Consider the following 25,940-nt stretch of genomic DNA (forward strand, 5'->3'; position numbering starts at 1 on the left):
AAGTATGTAATAGCAGTTGCATAACAGTATGCAAGAGAACTAGCGACTTAAAGTACTTACTACTTCTGATCGCCTGGCTTTGTCGAAAAGCTGCATGGTAGATTCCATGGAAACTCAATGGGCTCGGACGTGGACACTGCTTTCTCCTTATGTTGGTTACAGTTTGGCTATCTTTTCTAGTAAACTGTAGGTTCTGTCTGTGCAATTAAGAACGATTTTATCAAGATCGAACTGATGACTCCTTCAGAAATATTGTCTTCGGTGGTTTTCATTTTACTATTTGAATAGATACAATCAAGTAGCCAAAATCAACACCTCTCCTATATCTATGTTCATAATCTTAGAAAATTATAATTAACATTAATAATATGGGGTTATAAAGTTTCCAACTTATATATGTAATCTAAAAATAATAGAAATTGGTTCCATTAGGTAGTACGTAAATCCTTCACCAATACATTAATTCTTATAACAGTATCCGGACAAATCAAAAACTTTAGAATTATTTTTTATTAATAAAAACTTCCTATTATTGGTTTTCAAATGTATTTAGTTTGAGCCGAGGCCAAACGTAACTGGTTGTGAGTTCGATATCCATTCGAGGATATGAAATATTTATTTAAATTTATATTTTCATTTCTTCGCTCTGGTATCGAGGCAAAAGCGCGGCGTTGAGTTCCGCCACTCAATACGCAATGCCTCCGTAATTCGGCGGAAAGTGGGCTGTGGGGTACGGGGTATCTTAACACTAGGCTCCCGTTGCCTAACTTACTGTGTGCGGGATACAGCAAGAAGCAATTTTTTTTAATATATTAAAATAAAATATGAAAACTTTGGATATTACTCGCAATATAAAACATTCCTAAATTTCATAAGATATTTAAAAACTTGTTTCGAGCTGTAATATGTATTATGCGTTTTTGTGTAAGGAATATTTATATATATACATACTTGATAGTAAATTACCTGTGCCACCTTAAAAACAAAAATAAAACCATAACCCACGAAACATCCGAATCACAATAATAATCAGTGCGCAATCATCTCATCGTTCTTGCGTACTTTGATATATTAAGCAGCTGGTATATCATCATCTATGTATATCAACAACACTGATATACAGCAATAATAATAAATGGTCATCTTACATTCCTAAGTAGATGAGCATTTTTCTAGATGACATAAGTTATTTGCAAGAATTTTATATTGTTTAGTGTTGTGCCAGAACAAGTCGACAAACGGATTGCTGAAGTATGTTATTGTAATAATAGATGTGTGCTTGTAGCGTGGACAGGGACGGTGGCGACGGTGCCGACGACGGCGGCGGGTGAGAGGGGCGCGGGCGCGGAGCGGGGCGGCCGCTGCTGCGACGGCACTCGGTGCTGCCCGCCTGCCGCCAGCGCCAGTCCGCCGCGCGCCACCCGACACGACTGTTGTTCGAGCGCTCCGCCGCCTCCGCTCTCACGCAGGTATGTACCTCTCGTTACTTTGCGCGTAGGTGGCCGTCGCAGAGGCGACCGCTCTTGCCTCGCAGTCCTGTCGCCAAAAATAAACGCTGGCTCCTCCGACGCCGGTGACGCCCGGTGACCCTAGGTTATATGCGAAATGGGAGTCTCTGGCGGTCATCGCTTCTGTGGTTTTATCAGTGTTACATATTTATTATTTGTCGGCGGTGCGGTGAGGTCAGCCAGCGCGCGGTGATGTGCGCCTTATCGCAATAGGCGTAGAGTCGCAGCGGCGCTTCATACTCGAGCTGCTCTATGTCTTTGCTTTGCTCTTGCGTCGCTTTTGTTTACCATTTTGCCATAACGTATATTCCTTTTAAACTACTTGATGTACAAAGTTTTGTATTTATGTACTTTACAAGCGATATTTGAAAAGATTTTTAAAATCGATTGTAACAAAATGAAAACTATCACTCTACCTTTGCATACACGTGTTATCGTATGTATCAGGTACTTCATTGTAATGTACGTAGAAGAGATCGCAATTCCATATCACGGTAAACTATGATACCATAATAATAAAAAGAAGGCAGTCGTCAACGCCGTTCAGATGTCAAATGATGAGATGAGTGGTAAGTGGAAACGTGACTTACCCATATAAGCTTGTTAACTTTTGAGTATTCTTACACTGTAGACGTTATATATAACACTGTCATAGTGTTAGTAGATGTACGTAACTATAAAAAAAACTTTTTTAACATGCTTTAGCAAGTAAATTCGCCAGTTATATACAAATATACTTGTAGAATGGTGCGTATAAAGTTATCGAGGGATCCAACTCTCGTCCGGTGTTGTCTTCGACAGCACGGCGTTGTGCGTGTACGTTTTAACATTCCTTTTGATACGCCATCTTCGCCTTTATAACGCTAGTGTCACGTTCTAAAATTGCGCGTTTTTATACCCTTACTTAGTGTACCCTCGACGCATCGCTCCAAGAGCTCACGGCCTCGTTATATTCAATTTACCCTAAACTCGCACCAATGGACGGCCGCATTAGGGGCATATCTGCTTGTGGAGCTTTGGGCTTTAACAGTTTTACGGATCCAAAGTAGAATCGAGATCCCGACGCCCAAGAGAGTGAAAGACGGGGGTGAGTAAGAGGGTGGTAGCGTTCCCCGTAGTCCGCAGGAGTGGTCGACCCCGGACTTCCAACTAGGATTTGCTAAATCTGCTGCTTTTAAGTCTGGGACTAAGTTAAAAAATAGCTTTTAATAATGGGTTAACAAATACCAATGTTTAATAAATTATGTCATTAAAAACACGTATATATATACCCATATAGACCGATACCATACCATATACAATTCAATTGATACTTGATTTAAAACACCTAATTATAAAATCTTTCCTTGTTTAAATTTTATGGATAAGATTTCATGTCAATGCGCAGACAAGCTCTCGTGCTAATGCCAATGCCATACCGAGGTAGGTACGCCCCTGACACACCTTATAGACTGCAGCATTTCATTCTTCATATAGACGCTTTAGTTCAGTGATATACTATAACAAAAAATACCAGCGTATATGTGTTCCCTCTTATATAGGTGTTGATAAAATGGATAAATCTGTTCCGTATTCCTGGTACTCCTAAAAAGTGAAAAACTATCGCTGTTAACTCTTTATAGTCACAATATAAAAGATATATTTCTAGAAATTTACCAAGAGTGCCAACTTGTGATTTCGTACCTATCGTATGAAATTTGAATACTAGCACCTATAGGCGCCTCTACGCTTCACTCGCGCACATTTATATTTTCATTTCTTCGCTCGGGTGTCGAGGCAAAGTGCGGCGTTGAATTCTGCCACTCAACACTCATTGCCTCCAGAATTCGGCAGAACGTGGAGAACGGTGTGTCTTAACTCTAGCTTCCCTCTGCCTACCCTGCTGTATGCGGGATACGGCGTGAAGCTGATTTTTTTTTATTTTTCCTTGCCTATTGATATTTAATAAGGGGGCACAAGTGTGTGACTGTTAAATGCGAATGACTGGTTGTGAGTTCGATTCCCACTCAAGGAAATGAAATATTTAAATTTGTATTTTCATTTTTTCGTTCTGGTGTCAAGGCAAAGTACGGCATTGAGTTTCGCGGCTCAACACGGAGTGTTTTAACACTAGGGTCCCATTGTCTACCCTGCTTTACGCTAATAATATCTACCTAATATACAAAACAAGTCAAATATTATTTATTTATATTCTTTATTGCACAAAATAAAAAATGTACAATAGGCGGGCTTAACGCTAAGAAGCATTTTCTACCAGCCAACCTGTCATGTGGGAGAACAAAATGTGTAGGTGTGCAAAAAAAAAAAAAAAGATATTAATCTCGAGAGTATGACTTTAGAAATTTGTCATATTTTTCGGTACTATATTATTAGCTTTGCTTTTTTATGCCTTTTGCCACAGCTTAATAATAAATGCTTAGTTAAAAAAACTTATTTCAACTCAAATTCACCTAAATAACTCCAAATGATGGTAGAATATTGGGTATATATACTTATTAATATAATATGTAGAGTATAGAAGGGTTATACTATGTATTTTTTATTTAGATATACCTACTGCACAGTAACACGTAATCTGGACATACTTAAATGCTGTTATAAATAACAATTTGGAATCTTTATTTCTTAATTTAATACTATTATGCTTTCTTATTTTTGGGGCAATCCCTGTTGATTATTTTTGCAATATATAATGCAATTTTTAAACTTCCGACACCACATTATCAGTCGAATGTTAGTTTACTGAGTTATTAAGAAAAGATCTAGTCCATCACCATCCACGTAGTATGCGTACGAAAGATGCAATTGCTAAGCCACAAAAAAAAGTTATTTTCCTGGCAAGAATTTTTTTAATGTTGAGTAATCAGTTTTATCAAGCGTAATAATCAAGTTTTTGCTCAAAGCTGGATAGAAGCTTTCAATTAGCTAGAGTGGAACGTGGACAGCAACGTTTACTCAATTTCAACGACAGTTTGAGGTGTTAGCTATCAAGGAGTTGCTGTCGCCATATTTTTGTGAAAAACCTTGGCAGACGTGTGTCAAGGTACGGTTCTTGAAACGAGAAGATGGTCAAGCTCTTAATAAAGCCATGTTCCATAGCCCAGAATGGTCTTTCAACAAGATTCAGTATGGGGTCATAGAGCTCAATCCATCCAGACCATTTAAGGTCCATTTAGAGCGTGTCCCATACTTTACATGTCATAATATTTTAAAGTCTCCGAAACAATCCACAATATTAGTAGAGACTCTTAATAACAGGCTTCCACATTTAAAGGACGGTATTAAGATCAAATACAGATAATTTTGAATGAGCTTAATTTCTTAATGCATAGATTTACACACATTTCACTCGTACTTAATCATTGAAGTAATAGAAAAAATAAAAACCAGTCAAGTGCGAGTCGGACTCGTACTGAACTACAAATATAAGTTTGTAATTATTGTTTTCTATGAAATATCTAGAAAATTTCATTTTTTGCCAAATGTCGTAACTATAGGTTCACGGGAAGTACCCTAAAAATTTCGATTAAGCAGGGAATTACATACAAAATGCGATTGATACTTTCACGCTACCTTGAGATAAATGGTATTGACAGACGAACTGACGGGCAACAAATTAATCCTATAAAATTAAAATGGGTTTACTTTTTTCCTTTTGAACCCTAAAAAAGGTTTTTTTGTTTAAGTAATACTGAATTGCATAAAAATCGTAAACTATCCAGGAACCTTTTTTCTTAGCGGAACAACGAAAATCCGCACAAGGACGTAAGTCAGCCAGCCGATTACGTAAATTGTCGCGCCTACTTACTGCTTGACATGGCGTCTCACGAATTTCATTTCTGTAAGAAATAATTAACAAAAGCGCAAAATTATAGTGGTAATGATTCGGTACATACTGAGCTTTTATTTTATTACACATTAAAATACCAAACACCACCACATTAGACACTAACGGTTACAACAAAAAGAAATAAGCGGAGGTCGAAGTCATGAATTCTGGCTTAGGAGAAGGAGAGGAGGAGAGAGGAGAGGAGCAGAAAAAAATATAACAATAAAGTACATAATATAAAATGATCCTGAATTCGTGTTAAATAATCAAAAAATATAAAGCTAAAAAAATTATACATAAAAAAAATTAAAAATAAATTATACATTAAAGGTGAAAACATATAAAAATAGAAAAAAAAGTTGTTTTTTTTTATCGTGGGTACCTACTGTTAAAAATTAAGGGTATATTCATACTCAAACAAAATAAAACTTTAAATATTTTGTTGTTTTTCTAAATAGCAACACTGCGACTAAGCCTATTTTTTATCTATAAATTCAATAAACTCATTATTCCAGTATATTTTGCAGGAAAATAGTACAATCAAAGAAACAGTCACTGTGTTGTTGATTGTATTATTTTCATTATACGTACATAATATATATAGTAGCATTATGTGTCATAATATGGCAAGAACTGTTAATTTCTTTTTCCATCGAGGCATTAGTTTTGACCACTTCTATTTAGTAGCGTGCTTTACTTAGCTAGTGATTAAATCTTATAACGACAACAATTGACACGAACACAAGTAAACCTAACATTATTCAAGGATAGACTTAATAATTAATTGTTACTTATACTCGTATGATTATCTGAATTCGTCTAAAGTAAAACGGCTCTTACATTGACTGCACCAGTAGCTTAGGGCATTGAATAACTAAGATGGTTTCAAAGCGTCACCTGCATTAGATGGTTGAATAATTCGCATGTGTAGCTTGTGGTGAGATTGTGAGGCGTACCTCGGGCGGCGCGCGGCAGCTGCATTGCAGCTGGCAGCCGCGTCCTCTTGCTCGTTTTGCAACAAATGACAGAGTCCTGTCCTCCTCATATACGTTTTTTTTAGTTTCACGCTGTAAACATACATGCGGTAGCAGGGTAGGAAGAGGGAGTCTAGTGTTGAGACACTCCGCTCCCCATTTTTTAATTCTAGATGCATAGCGTGTTGGGTGGCCGAACCCAACGCCGCGTTTTGCCTCGACACCAAAGCGAAGAAATGAAAATTTTAAGAAATGAGAATTTCTCCTTCGCCACGACTAGAAATTATTATCCACTGGCTATCACAGTAAAACAGCTCCATTAATTAGGGTTTAACTGTTATTAAGTCGGAATATTAAGGTAAACATAGAGATCTTAGTCTCATTCCATTTAGGTAAAAATATAGCGTGTTGCGCTTTTTTTTTGATAAAATTTCCAAAGAGGAATGGGAATTGAACCCACAAACATCGCGTACACTCTCACTGTTCCGTGGTGCCATGATGGCGTCGACCCCGCCGCACGGTATCTTGTGTTACCTTAATAACCTCTTAAGGATTATTTACGTTTTTAGATGCTGTGAATTTATACAATGTTTTTTTTTTTTAAAACAACATAACAAATTGTCAATTAAAAATTATAATTCAATTAAGCTACCTCGTACGTATGTTACATAATATAGCACATGTTAGTAATATAAAGTGATTTCAAATAAAGGAACACCAAGCAAAGACATTGGTGTGTAAACGAGACAATTTTCAGGTTTTCTGAATAAAATTCAAGCGCGTATAGGAAATTTCCGTGCAGAAAAAATGGTACCGAATTGCCTTCGTAAATAGATTCGCGGTCGTGGTCGTAACGTCACGGGTGGAGACGAGCAGACAATGCTTCAATTTGATGATTTTAAACAGTTCTATTGTTTTTTTTACTAATTTTCATACAATTTTAAAAGTAATGCGTTAGTTGCTTATGCAAATTATAATGTGGATGGACACACGACCACGCGCTTTACAATGTTCTGTCAGTGAATTCTTTGAGATTTAGTGCTGTTTAGAACACTTATCGAAAGGCACGTTCAGCTTTGAAGTAATAATAATTATCAATTTCATTTAAAAATTCGAACGCACATATGATTTTATTTTTATTATCTGTGATATTAAAAAAATATTTAATTAACATTACAATATAATTATTATATATTAATAGAAACAAAGAAATATTACATAGTTAATTAAGGGAATTTTATGTATTTTTTTTTTATGTCTCATCTCTACAATGTTCAAAGCGTATTAACAATTTTGATTCTCTATGGTACATACGGTGTATCTGTAGAAATGATAAATAGTTATTTTAGCATATGTATAATATGCCTAAATAAATTTATTTTCGTTTCAAGCATGTATTTTTATTTATTCTTTTGTAAGACGAACACTGTAATGTTATATCGGAAAATTCAAAGAATGTGGACGTTACTCGCCTAGATATATGTAATGTAATACGCAAGAAGGGGATCTGAGGCTCTTCGCCATATATCGCCCGAGCTCCCGTCCGCTGGTGGTCAGCGAGCTTCGGGCGATCCTTGACAGCACCACACCAACGCTGGCAGCCGGGGACTTCAACGCCAAGCACCCCGCCTGGCGTTGCTCCTTCGCCTGCCCCGACGGACGCCGCCTCCTGAGAGATGCCCAGCGCGCTGGATACGAGGTGGCTGGACCTGACCAGCCCACCCATTACCACTACGCCGATTGCTACGCACCCACCACCATCGACCTGGCGGTGTACCGAGGCCTGGAGACCGTGGACCTCGAGACGCTGCCCGACGCCTTCGGGTCGGACCATCAGCCCGTCCTGGCTACTCTCTCCGGCGGGCTGACCTTGGCCAAACCACCTCCGGCCCGAGGCCGGATCACCTGGGAGCGCTTCGAAGCCTCCCTCGCCACGAAGCCGACGCACATCCCCCCGCTCTCAGACTCCGCTGCCATCGACAACCTGGCCGCCGACATCACCACGTCCATCCAGGACGCGATGCAGGCAGCGACGGCACCCCCAAGCTCGCACCGCCTCCCGCCGATCCCTGGGCACGTCGCCAAGCTCATCAAACAAAAACGGAAGCTTCGCACCGAGTGGCAGACGACCAGGGACCCAGCGATCAAAACAAAGGTCAACCAACTCATCGAGCGCATTAGGGCCGCGCTCGATGAGGACGCTTCCGACGCTTGGGAGCGCCGCATCCAGAGGGCAAGCGAGGACCAGCCCTCGCTCAACCTACTCAGCCGCCAGTTAACGAAAAAGAAGCCGCCCACTGGTCCGCTCCTCCACCCCGACGGCTCTCTCCGCTACTCTGCGGAGGAGAGAGCCGCGATCCTGGCGGAGCACCTAGCGACGACGTTCCAGCCCAACCCAAGTGAGCGTCCAGCACTTCACGCGCAAATGGAAGCGGAAGTGTCTTCCCGTCTCGCTGCTCCTGAACTTCCTCTGCCGCCGCCGCCGTTCATCTCGCCGACTGCCGTCAAGAAGGCAATCGGCCGGCTTAAGCCCAGGAAGGCGCCGGGTTTGGACGGCGTCACCAATGCGGCACTCCAGCATTTACCTACGAAGACCATCGCAGCATTGGCCAGGCTCTTCAGCGCCATTCTGCGCCTGGGTTACTTCCCCCAGGCGTGGAAGGAGGGCCTGGTCGTTATGCTCCCCAAGGCCGGCAAGAATACCCGCCACGCCGACGCCTACAGGCCTATAACTCTACTGAGCTCCGTCGCCAAACTGTTCGAGAAGCTACTCCTTCCGCTTCTCCTGCCGCACCTCCAGCCGCGGCAAGAACAGTTTGGCTTCCGCAGTGGCCACTCCACCACGCTCCAGGTGGCCAGGGTGCTGCACTTCGCTGCAGCAGCAGCTAACAGGAAGGAGAGTGCTGCTGCAGCCTTCCTCGACGTGGCCAGCGCGTTCGACCGTGTCTGGCACCCAGGGCTCCTCCTCAAGGTGCTCCGTGCTGGCACCCCGCATCACCTCGCGACCACTGTAGCCGCCTACCTGAGCGGACGCTCCTTCTGCGTGAGGGTAGAACACGCCCGCTCCTGCACCCACCAGATCGCCGCCGGTGTACCCCAGGGGAGTATCCTCTCCCCTGCGCTCTACTCTTGGTACACCGACGACCTGCCAGTAGAAGAAGGTACCATGCTCGCCCTATACGCCGATGACGTGGCCCTACTTACGAAGAGCCTCAATGCCAATCACGCCGCCGTCAAGCTCCAGCGAGCACTCAATCTGCTGCCGAACTGGCTCGCGGAGTGGAGGCTCTCGCTCAACGTGGCCAAGACCCAGATCATCTCTCTGGGGCGCCACTTGAGCCTGCCTCCTCCGCTGAGCCTGCAGGGCCAGCAGATCCACTGGAAGCCCACCGCGACCTACCTCGGCGTCGTGGTTGACCGGAGGCTCTCGATGATGGGGCATGTCAAGAAGGCCGCGAACGCGGCAAAAGTGGCGCTGCATTTGCTGCGCCCCCTCTTCAGGTCCCGTCTCCCCCTCCGTTTGAAGCTCGCATTGTACAAGACGTACGTCAGGCCGCATCTCACCTACGCCGCCCCGGCGTGGTACGCCCTAGCGAGTTCCCGCCAACGCAACATCCTGCAGGTGGTCCAGAACGTTGCCCTCCGGCGCGTTACCCAGGCTCCCTACTTCGTCAGGAACGCCACTCTCCAGCGTGACCTGAGAATAGAGAGCCTGGAGGATCACATCCGCCGGCTCGCGTCCAACGCGTTTCGCCGTGCGGATGTCTCGGACCACCTGCACCTTCGCAGCATCGCGCCGTGGCACACGCGGCCCCCTGACGTGCGTCGCCTTCCGAGGGATCTCCTCTCCCCCCCCCCTGAATCCGATCCCGAATCCGACTCCTGAGCTGCCACCTTGGTCGCTGGTCGCTTAAGCTGGGCCTCCCTCGGGGTAACCGAGGGTCTCACCCGGCTGAGCTTGACCGCCCAGGTGGCGCATAGCTCGTCCTTCCCTCTGAGTTAGTTCCCCCCCCCCTGTGCCCCTGTCACATACAACAGGCGCACTCCTACTCCCCTGGCTATATGCCTCCCCAAAGACGCACCCATAGTAATGGGTGGAGATTGAAGCAGCGAAATAAGGGCTAACGCCCTGCAATCGCTTCCCGGCCCACGGGTCGGAAGTAAGAACACACGTCAAAAGGGGATCATGGTATTGACATGAGCCGACGGCTTCCACCGTAACGTAGGTCTCGTGAGGAAGGACAAGGGGTAACTTTCCTGCTATGCGTCTGTATCTATAGGTATGACGCTGAGGAGGTCGACTCTTGTTTAACGTTACTCTTCTGACAGGCAATTAGGTCAACAGATATGAGACGGACTCAATTGGATGGTTGATTATGTCACAGATATACTTTTGAGTTTTTAAATTATTATATGCCTAAAATATTGTAAACTATGTGTTCTATAGTAATTATAATTTTGCGTGAATTAAAAAATAATATTTTCACGTTAATGTATTTGCATAAAATTGGATTAAGTGAAAATCTTCTTCTTACTTACTTACTTCTATCTTACTTTTGACAAGGTACCTGAAATTTCGAAACAAACGTAAGCTTGCCTCATAATAAAAGCCTAATTAACTAACATAATAAATACAAAAGATACAAGAAGGTTAAAATAATACATACTTATTTTTTTTATTATCCTAATAAAACAGTCAGATGTTCTGAAGAGATTCTCAGATCAGACATTAATTAATAGTAATGAAGCAGTATTATTTACCTGTGTTTATCGTTTTTGCAATCACCTACCAATCTAAGTCCCTAAGATATTTTACGCAAAGTCGCCGTTGCAGTCATTTAGTTAAGATAACGTTATCAATGATAGCCTTGCTCAGGGGATTCTGAAGCCACATAGGACAGCCTATTACTGTTCGCGCGTGCGTACGCCTTTCTCTTCACCACTTATTTAGTTTACACATGCTATACTGTAATGATATGGTGAAGATCTGGCGACGTTCCAGTTGAATATATTTATCAATAAATAACAATTAAGAAAGTACATAATATATATTTACAGTTTTTTAATTAAAATTATATTGTCAAGAAATGTTACATATAATTTTCATTTAGCACCGACTACCGCGTAAACAGGATAGAACGTAGACATTTTCAATTTAATAATACCGCTCCCCTGTATCCGCGTCACTGAAACGAAAAGAGGTCGTCCGTGCTCGCGCCAGCCATCTCGGCCAGCCAACAATGAAGAGCGGCGCACGTTGCCAGTGCTATATCGAACAGCTCGCTATACTCTGTAGGCACCTATAGCGCGTCGGGCAGACGGCTGCCTGCTTTGTGGGCGTCATGTAATGTATGCGTGGTTCCAACTGTGGTCGGGCGTCGCACTCGCGTCGCCGTGACCTCACTGTGCAGGCGCCGCCGCTGCCAGTCGCAAGCAACGCCTAAATATGACCTAAGCGCGACCGACTCTATATCACAAATACTTTTTTGTTTCGTTCACAATAAGTCCAAAAGTAAAGCTTCTCGTCCCTTCAAATAGTTATGCCATAAAAATATATACGAATACTGTTTGGTTTGAAATTCGGCGGAAAGTTGGGAACGGAGTGTCTTAACACTGGGTTCCCTCTGCTTAACCTGCTGAGTGCGGGATACAGCGTGAAGCTGAATTAAATTTTTTTTTAATTTTTGTTTAGTTTGATGAAATTTGCTGCAGCTTGTACATAATAATGAGTAGGTAGACACTTTAGTAGTACCATTGCCGGTGCTTATTATCAACATTGCAATAGATTGTGATAGGTGGCACACATAGTCATATGTAGGGTTTATGGAGGCCACACAACACCTGACGCTGTGGCAGCTGGCGGCCGGCTGGTTGTGTCTGCGCACACCAAAACTTGTTTTCGACCAGGCAGACGTTTTAGCAAGACCCAACGCCCAGTAGTGTTAGAAAAAAAATGCTAAATGTAATTATCTATACATTTAAAATATACTGAAAATACGTTGCTCTCCAATGACAATTATGATATTCCGTATTCGTTTTGAGCGTCTCTTATCTACATAACAATAATATTTAAATTTGATAATATTTAATAATTCAAACGAATGTATTTCCCCATGTTATAAGAGTTGTGAAAAGGCAACGAACGGAGCTCACAGGCAGAGTATCGCCGTATATACGAGCCGCTATAGATGTAGGCACTGTAGATGTAGTAAGACAGTGCATATATATCCGTATATAGGTGCGTAGGTAGCGATGGCTATACCACAAGCCTACGACGACGGCGTCGACGGACGACCCTGATAATTTGCTGCGTTAACGTTACTTCAACGGCTTCTTACGACACGGAATTCCCTATTTACAACGTTTCTGTGTTTTATGCAATTTATCAAAAACACTCGTTGTTTTACATTAATAATTATTATGTACTAGTAAAATGGTGTTAATTTGCCTATGATATATGAACCTTATTATACCAGGGGTCTACCTCGACGGAAGTCCTTTTTTTTTATAACTGGACAACAGGAGATCTCTACCCCATCATACTGCCCATGTGCTGCAGTGAAATAAAATGTTTTAAACGATGTTATAGACATTTGTTTGCTGTTTTCTAAGCGTCGCCAGTATTGACTCATACTATATATATCTCAGAAGTACCTAACAAACAACTCGGCGTGACAACGGTCGTGCACGAGTCGATCGGTCAGAGCGTAGCGTCCATGACACCTAAACGAGCGAGCAGCACCTCTGCTATCTGCTGCTTTGATAACACATTATTATCTACATATGTGGTCGCGCGGGAGGGACGCGAGTGCTGTGACTCGGGGCACAGCCGACGACGCACATGTTGCGGAACGTGCGGGCGGGCGCGGCGAGCGGGCGGCGGGGGGTCGGCCGCGCCAGGGACGGCGGCAGGCGGCACGCACACACGCGCGCCGCGCCCGAGGAGCGTCAGCGCGCCTTATCGCAGCCATCTTTAAACGAGCACGCTGCACGCTGCACGCCACCGACGTTGGTACGAATTCCTTTCGAGAGCGACGTTGCCGCGATAGTAGTTGACGACTGCACTCCTTTCATTGTCCTTTACGTGCGCGTCGCTCGGCGGCCACCTTCCTCAAGGTTATGGTAATTACTCGTCCGACCGGTGGTATGCTCGAGAATGAAACATCGCCACATTATGACTAGGTGTATTGATAACAATTTTTATAAACGCCGCCTCGGTTTAGGACGGAACGTAAATTTAATCGCTAACATTTTTTACGAACAATAACAATCTGAAATTTACTAGTGATTGGGGACATCTATACCGACTCGTACCACGGGATTGACGACCAGTATGGGTATCATTCGAGCGCATCGAAAAAGGCGCTACGTAGGCACATGTCACCTCTCAAGACAAGTAAGACGTTCTCGTGGCTACCATCTGTGTAGTATCGATCCCGAGAGGGTGGAGTGGGTCGGCATCCCACAAATTCATCTCCACACTCGGTGGTCGTAGCTAGGCTCTCGTATTTTCCAGCCTAGAGGCTGACGGGCGGGTGATAAAGGAAACTGCCTACGTAGCCGTCCCCTCGCGGCTGCTCGGTCGTCGCATAGTGTTGTCGTGCTATATATAGATTGTGTTGGCGAAGCTGCGAACTGCGACCGCGCCCGCCGCCGCCGCACCGCCGCACGCCCCAGCGCCCCAGCGCCGCGCCGACGACACCGCCCGACGAAAGGTCAATTGGCGCGCAAATTATTTGCGTCGCAAAATCCGCAATGTCGCTTACCACTCTACAGCGCTACATATATAACAACAGTATATTATTAGCCAATTGATCGTATAAAATATATTTCCTTTATTATTTGTGGTATGTCATAGTCAATAAAGCACACGTTTAAGAATATTACTCGGCGGAAAGTGGGGAATGGAGGGTCTTAACACTAGGTTCCCTCTGCCTGCCCTACTGTGTGTGAGATGTAGTGGGAAACAAAAAAAAATGCGCTTTGCCTTCGACACCAGAGCAAAGAAATGTAAATATAAAATTTTTCATTTTACTCTAGTGTCTACAAAGTGCGTTTTCAGTCACACGCATATGACACTGCGTCACGACTAGCTTCAAAAAAAGTATAATGATCATTTAATTGACCATTTAATAAATTTCAATAGGTTCATTTGCTATTTGAACGGTTTATCCCCGAATCCGATCTGGTTGACAGGTTAGTTGAGCTTCAGAACTGGTTTACACAAGAAGTGGTAAGACAGTCGAGGCCGAGACGGGCGAACGCTTTGACACGCTAGTTTTGCTTGTTTGCGCCAATGGTCAGTCATGCTCGGAATGTCTGTGCCGATTCAAATACTGACTTCGAGCACATTTTGTTAGCATATGCTACCGGTACGGGCTCTTATAATATATTACGAGATTTGTAGATGAGCCCCGTATATTACAACGCTGACTCTACTACCTATAGCTGTTTTTTCAGCTTCACGCTGTATCCCGCATGTAGAAGGGTGGGCAGAGGGAACGTAGAGTGAAAACTCTCCGCTTGCCACGTTCCGCCGTATTCTGGAGGCATTACCTGTTGAGTGGCGGAAATCAAAGCCGGCTTTTCCTCGTCACCAGAACGAAGAAATGAAATTTATAATATTTCATTTCCTAGATTAGGAATCGAACCGACAACATTCATACGACCCTGCGCCACCGGCCTCTACTATGTCTTTTATGATAACGTTATATACAAAATATTTATAAAGTAACAAATAAAATGAAAATTAATGTTGACCAAATAATGCCTATAAAGCTTGAATATCTTTATTTTCTTCTAATAACTTTCGCATAACAACTTTAAAAACATTTTTTAAATTATTTTAAATTACGTAAGAAGCAACGTACCTACATATTGTACACGCGGGAACCCGTTCGCAGATTCGACGTGACTATTCGACCAGGGTGTTATTGGACTGATAGTATACTTAAACTAGAATTCGTGTTGACAATAATGTAAGGAACATACGCTTTATATTTATTACATTTTAATTTCCTGGCATTTTTATAAATATTATTAATTATTATATGATATTTTATAAATGTATAAAATTTATATATATTTTTTAATTACTAATATATTTGTATGTATACTATTAATTAATACATCAATAAAATACTGGATTAAAAGTTATTTTACTTTATATGACGCTCTATTTTTATTAGTGGGTCACATATTTATTTTTACCTGCAACTAACAAGGATTGATAGATTTTCCTACTATTATAGTATTTATTAATAGTTTAAAAAGATTGATACAAAATATAAATAATAGTATTATTTTAAAAAAACCACAATTAGAATACTAAATCGTTAACGTGAGGACGTCTTGCAATTGTCACCCATGTATAAATTATAATACGATGTCAAACGAAAGCAAAAGTGTGCTGTCTGTCCTCCATAAACCCAAACGACGCGATAGGGGAGTCGAACTTGAAAGAGACGAGAGTGAAAGGAATACTTGATTTTATTTTACATACTTAGATCAGAATTGACATTTTTATTCCTAACTTTTATTTGGGTTAAATGAAGATGTAAAAATGATAATGCAGTTTTGTGGAGCTATTATAGCATTTTAACGTATTCTCGTAATTTATACGAATCAAGAGATATTGTGCCTAAGCTACCTGCGACCTAGCTCTTGTTTAATTAAATTGTAGTACACATATGTATGTATATTTTTGTATGACATACAGGCAGTAACAATTTAATTATGTCCATTAAATACGTTACATTTAGAGAGAGATCTTAAGTAAAGAGTTTTAACTTTTTGTCTTCTAGTCTATAATTACGAATGACAATATCGTAAAAGGAAAAACTCTTCGAAAGTAACCAACAGTATATTATCGATTTGCTTTAAAAAATACCAGCACCATGCCTCATTCCTCTTCTTTGTCCTTAACATTATAAAATAGCGCTGTTAAGTGAGCGGTTGCTATTTTTGTATTCATTGTCATAACAGGCGGACGTCACCCGCATCGCAGCAGCATGCACGCACGCAGCATATATCCACCTACATATAGTAGACACTACCAGTGGTAGCCGACAACCCTGCAACCCGGGCGACGCCGGGCGCCGGCTGCGGCTCTATAAATACACGGCAGGTGTGGTGGGCGCGCGGGGTGCGGGGCCCGGGGGCATCCGCCTCTGCAGCGCTCCAAACCGTTCGCAGCGGCCAACGGACCTTAGCGACGCCATATCGATTGCGAGGGCTCCCCTTGTGGCGCGCCGTCGTTCATTGTACTCGGCTCGGGCTGGGATGCCTTCTCCGGCATTTCCTGCCTCCGACTTGTCGAGTTGTCTGCGTGCGGCTCCCCCGCCCCGGCGCCCCCGCCCCGCCAGGACGTCCGCCAGCTGCTTCAACTACATAAGTGCCTGCTACCTACTAACTCCATGGCGTTTACTCATTTTTTTAAAATTTTCACCCTGTCGTTCTTAGGGCTGTATAGTAGTGCCTATGTATTCTTTAATGGTAATTTGTTGTTGTCACAGAACTGCTTCACTTATGTCTCTCTTATTAAAAGATCTTATCTTCTCTTTTTAAAAGATACTAAACGCTGTTATTTTTATAATTTTAAATATAAAGTCCAAAATTCGAACTATTTATTATAACAAGAATGAATAAAAAACAAAATTTAAATATACTTTTGTAAATAATGTAAAAAAACCACTAATATTAAAAACACTAATACATTTTATTTTTTCCATCCATTATCTCCATATATTAAAATACATAGTGACGTATATATATGTAAAACAGTAACATCGCTACAGAAGTATAGATCACGTATACGGCGGTATACCTGCTTACGCTCCTTAGAATTGTCTTGTAATACAATGTGGATGGACATCGGCCGTTCTACGAGATCATTTGAATAGGTGAATACTGAATACTATATGTTTTTAATTTACACATTACATTCTTTTAGTTTTCTTTCGATAAAGACGTACCTTTTAATTAATCATTTTTTTTATAATGTAATTAACATTACTGTAAGTAATAAATTAAATAAATAAAACATATTTTACATCGACCAATTACATAATTAATTCCATTTCTTTTTGTCCAATTATTTACTAGTGATCGAGTGGCGAAACGCTCTTTATTATTCTTATTAAAAATGCATGTATGCCTATACATACATATACATAAATGTATTATGTCCTAGTACATAATTTGTTAGTGTTGATTTTTTGCGGTAATAATTGTTTATTACTACATATAGTCATCGCTTAATATTAAAAGGGGAAATTAAGTATTTCATGATTATTTAAGAATAAATAGTCGTTATCTCATTAGTATTTGGTCACGTGACATCATAATAAATATTGAAATATATCACTTCAGTAGTTCTGTTCTAACTCTGTCAATCGCGTGACGTTCATTGAATAAATATCATAGCAATGGCAACAAAGCAGTTTAATATGTAACTAGCACCATCACGGTTACGTTTCCATATGAAATACGTTGTAAGAAATGTACCACAGCGGAGGTCGCCTGCTGCGTCAGCCTCGGTGCCGCAGGAGAAACACGTAGGATCTCGTCGGCAGTCTGACCCTCCGCACCCGCCCCGCGCCCACGCCCTCGCCCGCCGCCGCGCCGGCCGCCGCCGCCGCCACGGGCGCTGGTCGGTCGCGGGTCGCTTGCTCGCCTGCGGGCTGCGGAGTCACCCTCATTCAGTCGGCGACGCTCGCGCTCCGCACACGGCGCTCGCAGCAGGCCGCCCCGCGCCCCCCTGCTGCCTCGGCACGTTTAACCGACACCGAGCATTTTTTGTTGCAGCGGAGTATGCTACAACAGATGTCCTCGCCGCACCGCGCGCAGCTCGGCGAGGTCGCGACTCTCGCGCGCGCGCCGCTCTCGTGCGGCGACGCATCTCCGGAGGTCTCCTTGCTTGTGGAGGACTTTGAATTACCGCAGTGTAAAATAAAGAGGAACTACAACTGCGCCTACTGCAACTTTTATACGCAGAACCCGCGCATTTATCTCGTGCACACTCGTGACGTCCACTTTGAGCGATTGAAAATTTACGATTGTCCGTACTGTGTTTATGCTTCTCGGCATCTTCAAAAACTAACGAGACATATAAAAATGGTACATGACATTACATTAGAAAAAGATATTAAAGAATCATTACATATACCATCCACTTCGAACACTGTGGAACAACCGTTGGAAAAGATGGAAGAATTATTCGAGGAAGTAGAAGAGTTCGACGACGACGTTCAGATGGACGAAGAAGATGGTAATGAGGAGGCTCCAGAGGAGCGAACATTGGACGGCACCATTACAAACTCTACGGAGGCCGCATCTACAGAGATGCTATCTGAAAAAAATAACTTTTTTTCGTGCAGTAAATGCAGCTACACAACTCATATAAGAGGAAGATTTACAAAACACATTAAATATCATTCGATGCCCATGATCAAGTGCACTTTGTGTGACTTCAGGACACCGTATAAATGGAACTTAGACCGTCATATGAAAAACCACGGGGGTAATAGAACCTTCCACTGCTACATGTGTAACTTCACAGCAGATATCATACAAAGTTTGACGGCACACGAAATGAATCACCACCCGCCTCCTGTTGGTCAATCGAGTTTGAGCCGGCGTCGGAACCGGGTGGGCGCCAGCGACGTGACGGCTGGCGTTGATATGACGGATAGCAACGCGTTCATTTCGAAAGAGGAGGAAGGGAGCGGAGACTCACGATCCTCACACTCTGCATCGGTGAGTGTTGCCGTGAGCGGGAGGCCGTGTAGGGGCCGCAGTGCTCGATGACGTCACGCCTCTTATCACTCCGGCTTGCCGGGTGACTCCGTGCACTTCGCTCGGCCCCTTGCGCGCCCTTGCATCATGCTTACTTACATCTATGCATGTCGCTCGCGTTTCGTTTGCATTACGTGCATGAATACCAATTAATGTTTATCTGCGAATTACAGCCATTACTCGTTTTGATCTTAACTTTAATATTATTTTATTATTTGAATTATTTTGATTTTAATATATTAATCACAGCTTATGTTAATTAAACCAATATAATAAACCAATATAATAAGTTTTTTTAAACCAATATAATAAGTTTAATCAGAGAATTGAGGCTAATAATTTTTTTATGTAAGTATAATTTAATATTAATGTAATTATTTTATTTTATATTATTAACTATAATAAGCAATATTGTAATAGAAACCACCTCCGCAACAGATGTGTGAGGCTAAACCATTCTACTTATTATGACTATATAAATAAATATATTTTTTTAGGGAGTTGATTGCTCCAGTATATATGTGTTAAATATAAACATAATATGATTTTGTTTTTTTTTTAGCTGTAGAAAACGCAAGCTTGCGAAAAAATTAAAGGAGCAAGCAAGCAAAAGCTACAACTATAACAAAAAAAATTAAAATTATTTATTTTCACATTTTAGAACGTATTTTATTTAGGTATATTTATAACAAACGACACACTCCCGGCTTCGCCCGCTTGCACTACACAATAATTTATTTTCTTATCTGAATTACTTTCGTAATCTAATACCTAACATTATCATTTTAAATACAATATCCATACATTGATAGTCAAAGTTTCAGCCAATTCAATAAACCCCTTTTTTGTAGAAATTTTGTCGCGTGCAATTCGTTATATTGACATAACTTTATTTTTGTATGAACCAACTGGAATAAAACAAACATCATGTTTTGGGTTGTGTTACATTAATAAACACCCCAATTAATAGACGTTCTCATATATCTTCAATGTACAGACAACGATGAGGTACAGTTGTATTATATGTACAAATTAGAGATAGTTAGAGTTAGAGGAAAATATTGATACCATTCACTTCATCATATTTATTTTATATAAATAAAAATTATTAATAATCTTAACAATTAATATTGTTTTATGTTTAAATTACTAACATTTAATTTTAAAACTTCTATATAATAATAGAAGAAAAAAATAATTCCTTCATAACTTACAATTACATACTTTACAATTTTATTTTATATTTCTTTTTTATTGCCAGTATAAATAAAAGTCATCGGTAATTAGTATTTATAATATATTGTTAATAAGTATTCACCCGAATATAAATACTTTTTTCTTCACTAACAGTAACAATATTTTTCTGTCTTTTCAGGAAATGGGTCTACAGTACATGGAAAAGGAAACTATTAGTTGTAACAGTGACTCTAACGACGCTTCCACTTCTGACTTTGGTAGAAAAGATAATATGCAAATAACGAATGAAACAGATGTCAATTTCTTATCAGAAGATGTTAAGAACCAGAAGCAAAGTAGAAAAATTCCACGGCCTATCCCACAATTAATACCTTTAAACGCTTCAACGCCAAATCAAAGTAAAACCAGTGGTGAACCTCCTTCTAAGAAACTTAAAGAGTCTGCACAGTCACCTGAAGTGAATAATGCTCAAAAAATTGACAATCTTCCTATAGATATCAGTCTTACTCCAGTTAGTAATAGCACTTCAAAAGACGTCTGTGTTCGTAAAAAGAATGAGTCCTTTTTTGATAGGCTCAAAGAACGATTACTAACAGAAACAGGAGAAGAAGGATCACTAATTTGTAAAAATTGTGGTTTCGAGAGTAAATGCTTATCTGAACATTCAGTTCATGAAAAGAATTGTACATCGCTTTCAAATCGTCAATTAACAAACTCGTTACATTCCAGTTTAGGATCGACTCGGTGTCAAAATTGTCGACATAGGTGTAAATCAAGTGCCGATTTATATATACATATGCAATCTTGCAAGAAGAAAGATGTCATACAAGAAATTACGTCTGAAGTACACAACCAAGACAGCAGTGAGGCTGTCGCTATCAATAGTGAAAAAGAAGTAGAGCCGCATCCCATGGAAAACGTTGTTTTTGTATGGAATAACATAAGTCACGATACAAATAAATTTGATACACCGCTAGACATTAGTATCAACGATGATTCCACACTACCAGAACAACATAGAAACTTTGATTCTGAAATAGTTGATGATAATGATGCTGAAAGCATGAATTTGTCTCCTAGTCAAGCGCTTGGTAAAAAAGTATTTAAATGTCCTTATTGCCTGTTTTGGGCATCAACAGCTTCAAGATTTCACGTTCATATAGTTGGACACTTAAATAAAAAACCTTTTGAGTGTTCTTTATGTAAGTATAAATCAAATTGGCGATGGGATATAACAAAACATATTAAGTTAAAATCCGCTAGAGATCCTGAACATGCTGAAGCTAAGGTGATTATGACCGATGAGACCGGCCGCCGTAACTACAGCAAATATAACAAATTCCTAGCAATGCCCAATTTAAATGAAAATGGTGAGAATAAATTTCATTATATAGATCAAAGCATATCTGCAGATACTGTGTTAGATGATGAAATATTCCATGATTTAAACGAAGGTGGGAATCAGCCCTTTGAAATGCCTCTAAACTTGCAAACACAGAGCCTCGAAAATAAATTTGAATATGACGATAGAATATTTGATGCAAAAAAACCAAAAAGGACACTGTGGAAGTGTAAGAAATGCAATTACAAGTGAGTATATATTATTTTTTCTTTATACTTAAAATCAATCTTTTATTCAACTTGTGTGTATGTATTTAAAGGATAAATTAATAGTTAGAAACATTTTCTAAACAACAATTGTTCAACTTTACAGAGATTCATCCAAAGAGGCACTGTTGGAACATGTCCGTGAGCATTCTAAGCCAGATGATGGAGAGGAAATGAGGATTCCAAATAATATTCACAAAAAGCCAGATAACATGCCAGATCCAGCCGATTTGGCGTATAGATGCGGGCACTGCAACCAGTTGTCCAACTGGAAACATGTTATACAGGTTAGCATACAAGTGCTGATGGTTGTAATCATTGATTTAAATCACATTAGAAACGTATCTATAATTTTTAACTCTAAATACTCATTTAACGTATTAACATTTTACACATTAACAGTTTAAACTGAAAATAATATTATTGTTTTATAATTAAAAATATTACTGTTATACTTTTCAGAGACATTGTCGCCTGAAGCACGATGGAGTGATTAAGGTGATAACAACAGTTAAGCCAAAACCTGAATCTTCTTCTCTATCAGCAAATGAAATTAACAGTGACACTTGCACGAAATGTCCATTTAAAGCAACAGACAAAAACATGCTTTTGGCACACTTACAACAACATCAACCTTCACCACAGTCAATATTCAAGTGCTATTTCTGTCCTTTCTTTGTAAAAGATGAACACGAACTCATTCAGCATCTTATTTTGCACGGTATTACTGATCCCGAGGATTACATATCTAAGGCCATGGGGTGCAAATCTCCTTTACCGGAACAGACACATCAAAACCCATTAAATTCTTCATCAACGAAACGTCATCGATGCACCGAATGTCCGTATGAGACGAATAGCAAGTCTCAGTTTATGTATCACGAACAATTTCATCGTCTCCCGGCTGACACTCCATATAAATGTCAAGAATGCAATTACAGTGTATCGAAGAGGCATTTGCTTCATCAGCACATGCGTGTTCACGGAATATTTGCAAAGAAGAACGATATGGAAACTGACTTCGAAAGTACGCCATGTAATTCTAATCAAATAGATTCGCAAAGTGATTTTTCCATAAACCTTGACGAAATTCCGTTTGTATGGGTATCGGCGAAAAATGAATTTCACAAAATGTATAAGTGTCGATATTGTTCTTACGTAAATTCACAAAAATGTAAAATTCCAAACCACGAAAAAATACACTGTGTAGTATTTGAAAATAGTGACATTACAATATATAAATGTCTTGAATGTAAATTTACTTGTGATAATAGGGGAAGATTAGCTGAACACTCCAAAACTCACGGAGAAATATACGGGCGTATTTACTGTCCAGTAGAGTATGATATTCCAGACGAGGAGCAGATAGCTAAGTTACGTAAAGTTATTGATCAAGATAAATTGAATGCTACGGACGAATTATTAAAAGACGAAGAAAATCAAAATGAAATTAAAGAAACCAAAACTTTATATTTCTGTCAAAAATGTCCAGCAAGGTTTTTTGCTGACAGTGAACTAAAAGTTCACGACAAGTTTCATGATTTAACATTCCAGAATAAATGTAAGAGCTGTGAATTCTCCGTGCCCCAGGAGAATGAATTAGTTCCGCATAACTCTGTACATACCGATGAATATAATACAAAAACAAAAATGCTTAAATTTGTTCACAAAATACATGCTTTGTATAAAGATCCAAAATTACAATTTGTTCACTGTCCGCTAACTTCGGACGTGACTTGGGTCGTCGCTAACCCAGGTAAAAATTATGATTATAGCGATTTAATAAGGAGATCGGAAACAAAACACACACCTAAACAGTATTATTGCAAGGAATGTCCAGCTAAGTTTTTTAAAACCTCTGCTTTGAGCTATCATGTGGGGCTACATGGGAGTGATGGTGACCATAAATGTAAAAACTGTAGTTATGCGGTTAAAAACCTCGGAAATCTAGCCAAACACGAGCTCTTACATGAAAATGAACCTAAAGCTTCCAGCTGTGATTACGAATCGGGAGAAGATATGGATTATAAAAATATTCCCTTATCGGGCACTGATTTGTTTCAAAGGAAGACTGAAGCCCAGAAAAGAGTTTTAACGGACAAAGATAAACTCGTGAAACCTAATGATCACTTCCCCCCTGTCCTACAAGCTGATCCACAATTTGGTTATTTGATGCATGGAAATCCAGAATTTATATACCCTACATACCTCAAAAATGGTCGGCAAAAAGAAAAACGTTATAAATGTCACAAATGCCCATCTGCATTTGAAAAGAGAGAACAATATAAAATACATTTATCTCTACATGGATCGAAACAAAGGTACAAATGTGAAATTTGTGACTACTCTGTTAAATATTATGCCAATTATGTACAGCATATGAGAAAACACCAAATGAACGATGAAGCGCAAGCCGAAAGGAAGAAAGGTGTTAACGGTTTCACAGAAAACGAATCCGAAAACACTGTAAATAAAAGAGATGATAGCGGTGATAATATTAAATTAGCCATCAAAACTATGCCTAAGAGACCGGTGCGGAGCGATTTTCAACAATTTTCTATAAGTGACCAACAAACTCTTAGGTTACTGCAGCGTCGTCGCTCAATGAATAAAAATGCAAAAGAGGGTAACATATCCGAACTTTCTCCTACCAAAGACCGGAAAATGCATACATGCATTTTTTGTCCCTACACTAATCAACGTCAAGATGCCCTCAATAACCACTACCGGCGACATGATGATTCATATGTATTAACCAGCGGTAATCATAAATGTTCATACTGTGATCTAGTAGTAGTACAATCACATTTCCTTCGGGAACATTTAAAAACACATTTTAGTTATCAGAAAAATCTAAGCCCTGAATGTTTCGTGGCCAACGAAAATGTTACTTTTACGATCACCAAGTTAGATGTGAGTGAACCAACTCAGGACTTCAAATTAGATATGTTAAATCAAAGTAAACTGTGCAATGGAAATAAAACATTTGTTAAAATTAAAACAGGTGAACTGTGTGTCGAATAATTCTAATCAAAAATAAGTTTAGCAACAATAATGTATATAGTTTTATAAGCAAAATTTTTGAGTTTTTCTATATTGAGAGCAAAAATGTATCTGTTGATATTCACCAAAGTATAACTTGCCATATTAGATTAGAAAAATCTGGCAAACGTTTTAATATCATAGGTATCACTTCATTGTATTAATATATTATTTGGCCAGTAAATAAATTTAAGTGTTTTTTAAATATTAGGCTTACATTAAAGAATAATTGATTTAAAGAAAAAATATTTTTTACAATAGAAACATCAAAAATATATTATTTAACTTGCATTCTTTAATAAATAATGAAAGGGTAACTATATTGATTTTTAAAACACCAGAGGCATAAAAAAGGTAAAAATTATATATTTTGTTTTCAGAAAAAAGTACAAAATTTTACCAAACTCATAGTATGTACATACCTATATATAATGTTTTTTAAATATATGTTAAAGTTATGCAGCTTAAAATATCAAGTAAAAGAAATATTTTGGAACATGTATATTTTTCAATTCCATTTATAATGTAGAATAGTATAGAAGTACTGACTTTATAAAATGTTGAATTTATGATTTCCTATTACAAAATTTAAACCTTAGGTGACCCCGTGTTCAGTGACTATACAGTACTATACATATTCAAAAATATAGTCACAGTTAGATTTTGCTATGTTAGTCTTTTGTATAGTTTAGTATGTTTTGCTTTTAGTTGTGCTACTAGCATCTTTTTTGCATGCGTAGATAATCATATATAAAGTGAATAAATATTCAGAAACAATATAGTCTTCAAAACAAGACAATAACATGAAAAATTTTAACATTTAAAAAAGTTAACTTTTTGCAATATTATATACATATTCCAGTATAATTTTGCACATTATCTAAACAAAATTGTAAGTTAAGGTTATGCTGTTTTTATAGAAAAAGCCCTTTAAGGGTACATTCCTGTTGTAAATTGAGAAAATATAACAATGTGATATATATTTTG

The 25,940-nt window shown here is 39.8% G+C and overlaps 1 protein-coding gene across 3 annotated transcripts; it reads left to right on the top strand.

Moving 5' to 3' along the window:
- Nucleotides 1–1,315: 1,315 nt before the first annotated feature.
- LOC146541576 (uncharacterized) lies at nucleotides 1,316–25,935 on the top strand. Of its 3 annotated transcripts, none has more exons than XM_085188687.1 (5): nucleotides 1,325–1,469; nucleotides 18,117–19,067; nucleotides 20,482–21,893; nucleotides 22,018–22,198; nucleotides 22,374–25,935. In XM_085188687.1, exons 2-5 carry the CDS (start codon nucleotides 18,123–18,125, stop codon nucleotides 24,933–24,935), a joined length of 5,100 nt encoding a protein of 1,699 aa, XP_085044813.1. In that variant the 5' UTR covers nucleotides 1,325–1,469; nucleotides 18,117–18,122; the 3' UTR covers nucleotides 24,936–25,935. The 3 variants fall into 3 exon arrangements, with proteins under 3 accessions (XP_085044831.1, XP_085044813.1, XP_085044821.1); XM_085188695.1 differs by lacking the exon at nucleotides 1,325–1,469 and adding an exon at nucleotides 17,198–17,212; XM_085188705.1 differs by lacking the exon at nucleotides 18,117–19,067 and having other exon boundaries at nucleotides 1,316–1,469.
- Nucleotides 25,936–25,940: the final 5 nt, after the last annotated feature.

Source organism: Heliconius melpomene, chromosome 1 (genome assembly GCF_056956725.1).
Source record: "Heliconius melpomene rosina isolate 202511_hmr_F chromosome 1, ASM5695672v1, whole genome shotgun sequence".
Lineage (NCBI taxonomy): Eukaryota > Metazoa > Arthropoda > Insecta > Lepidoptera > Nymphalidae > Heliconius > Heliconius melpomene.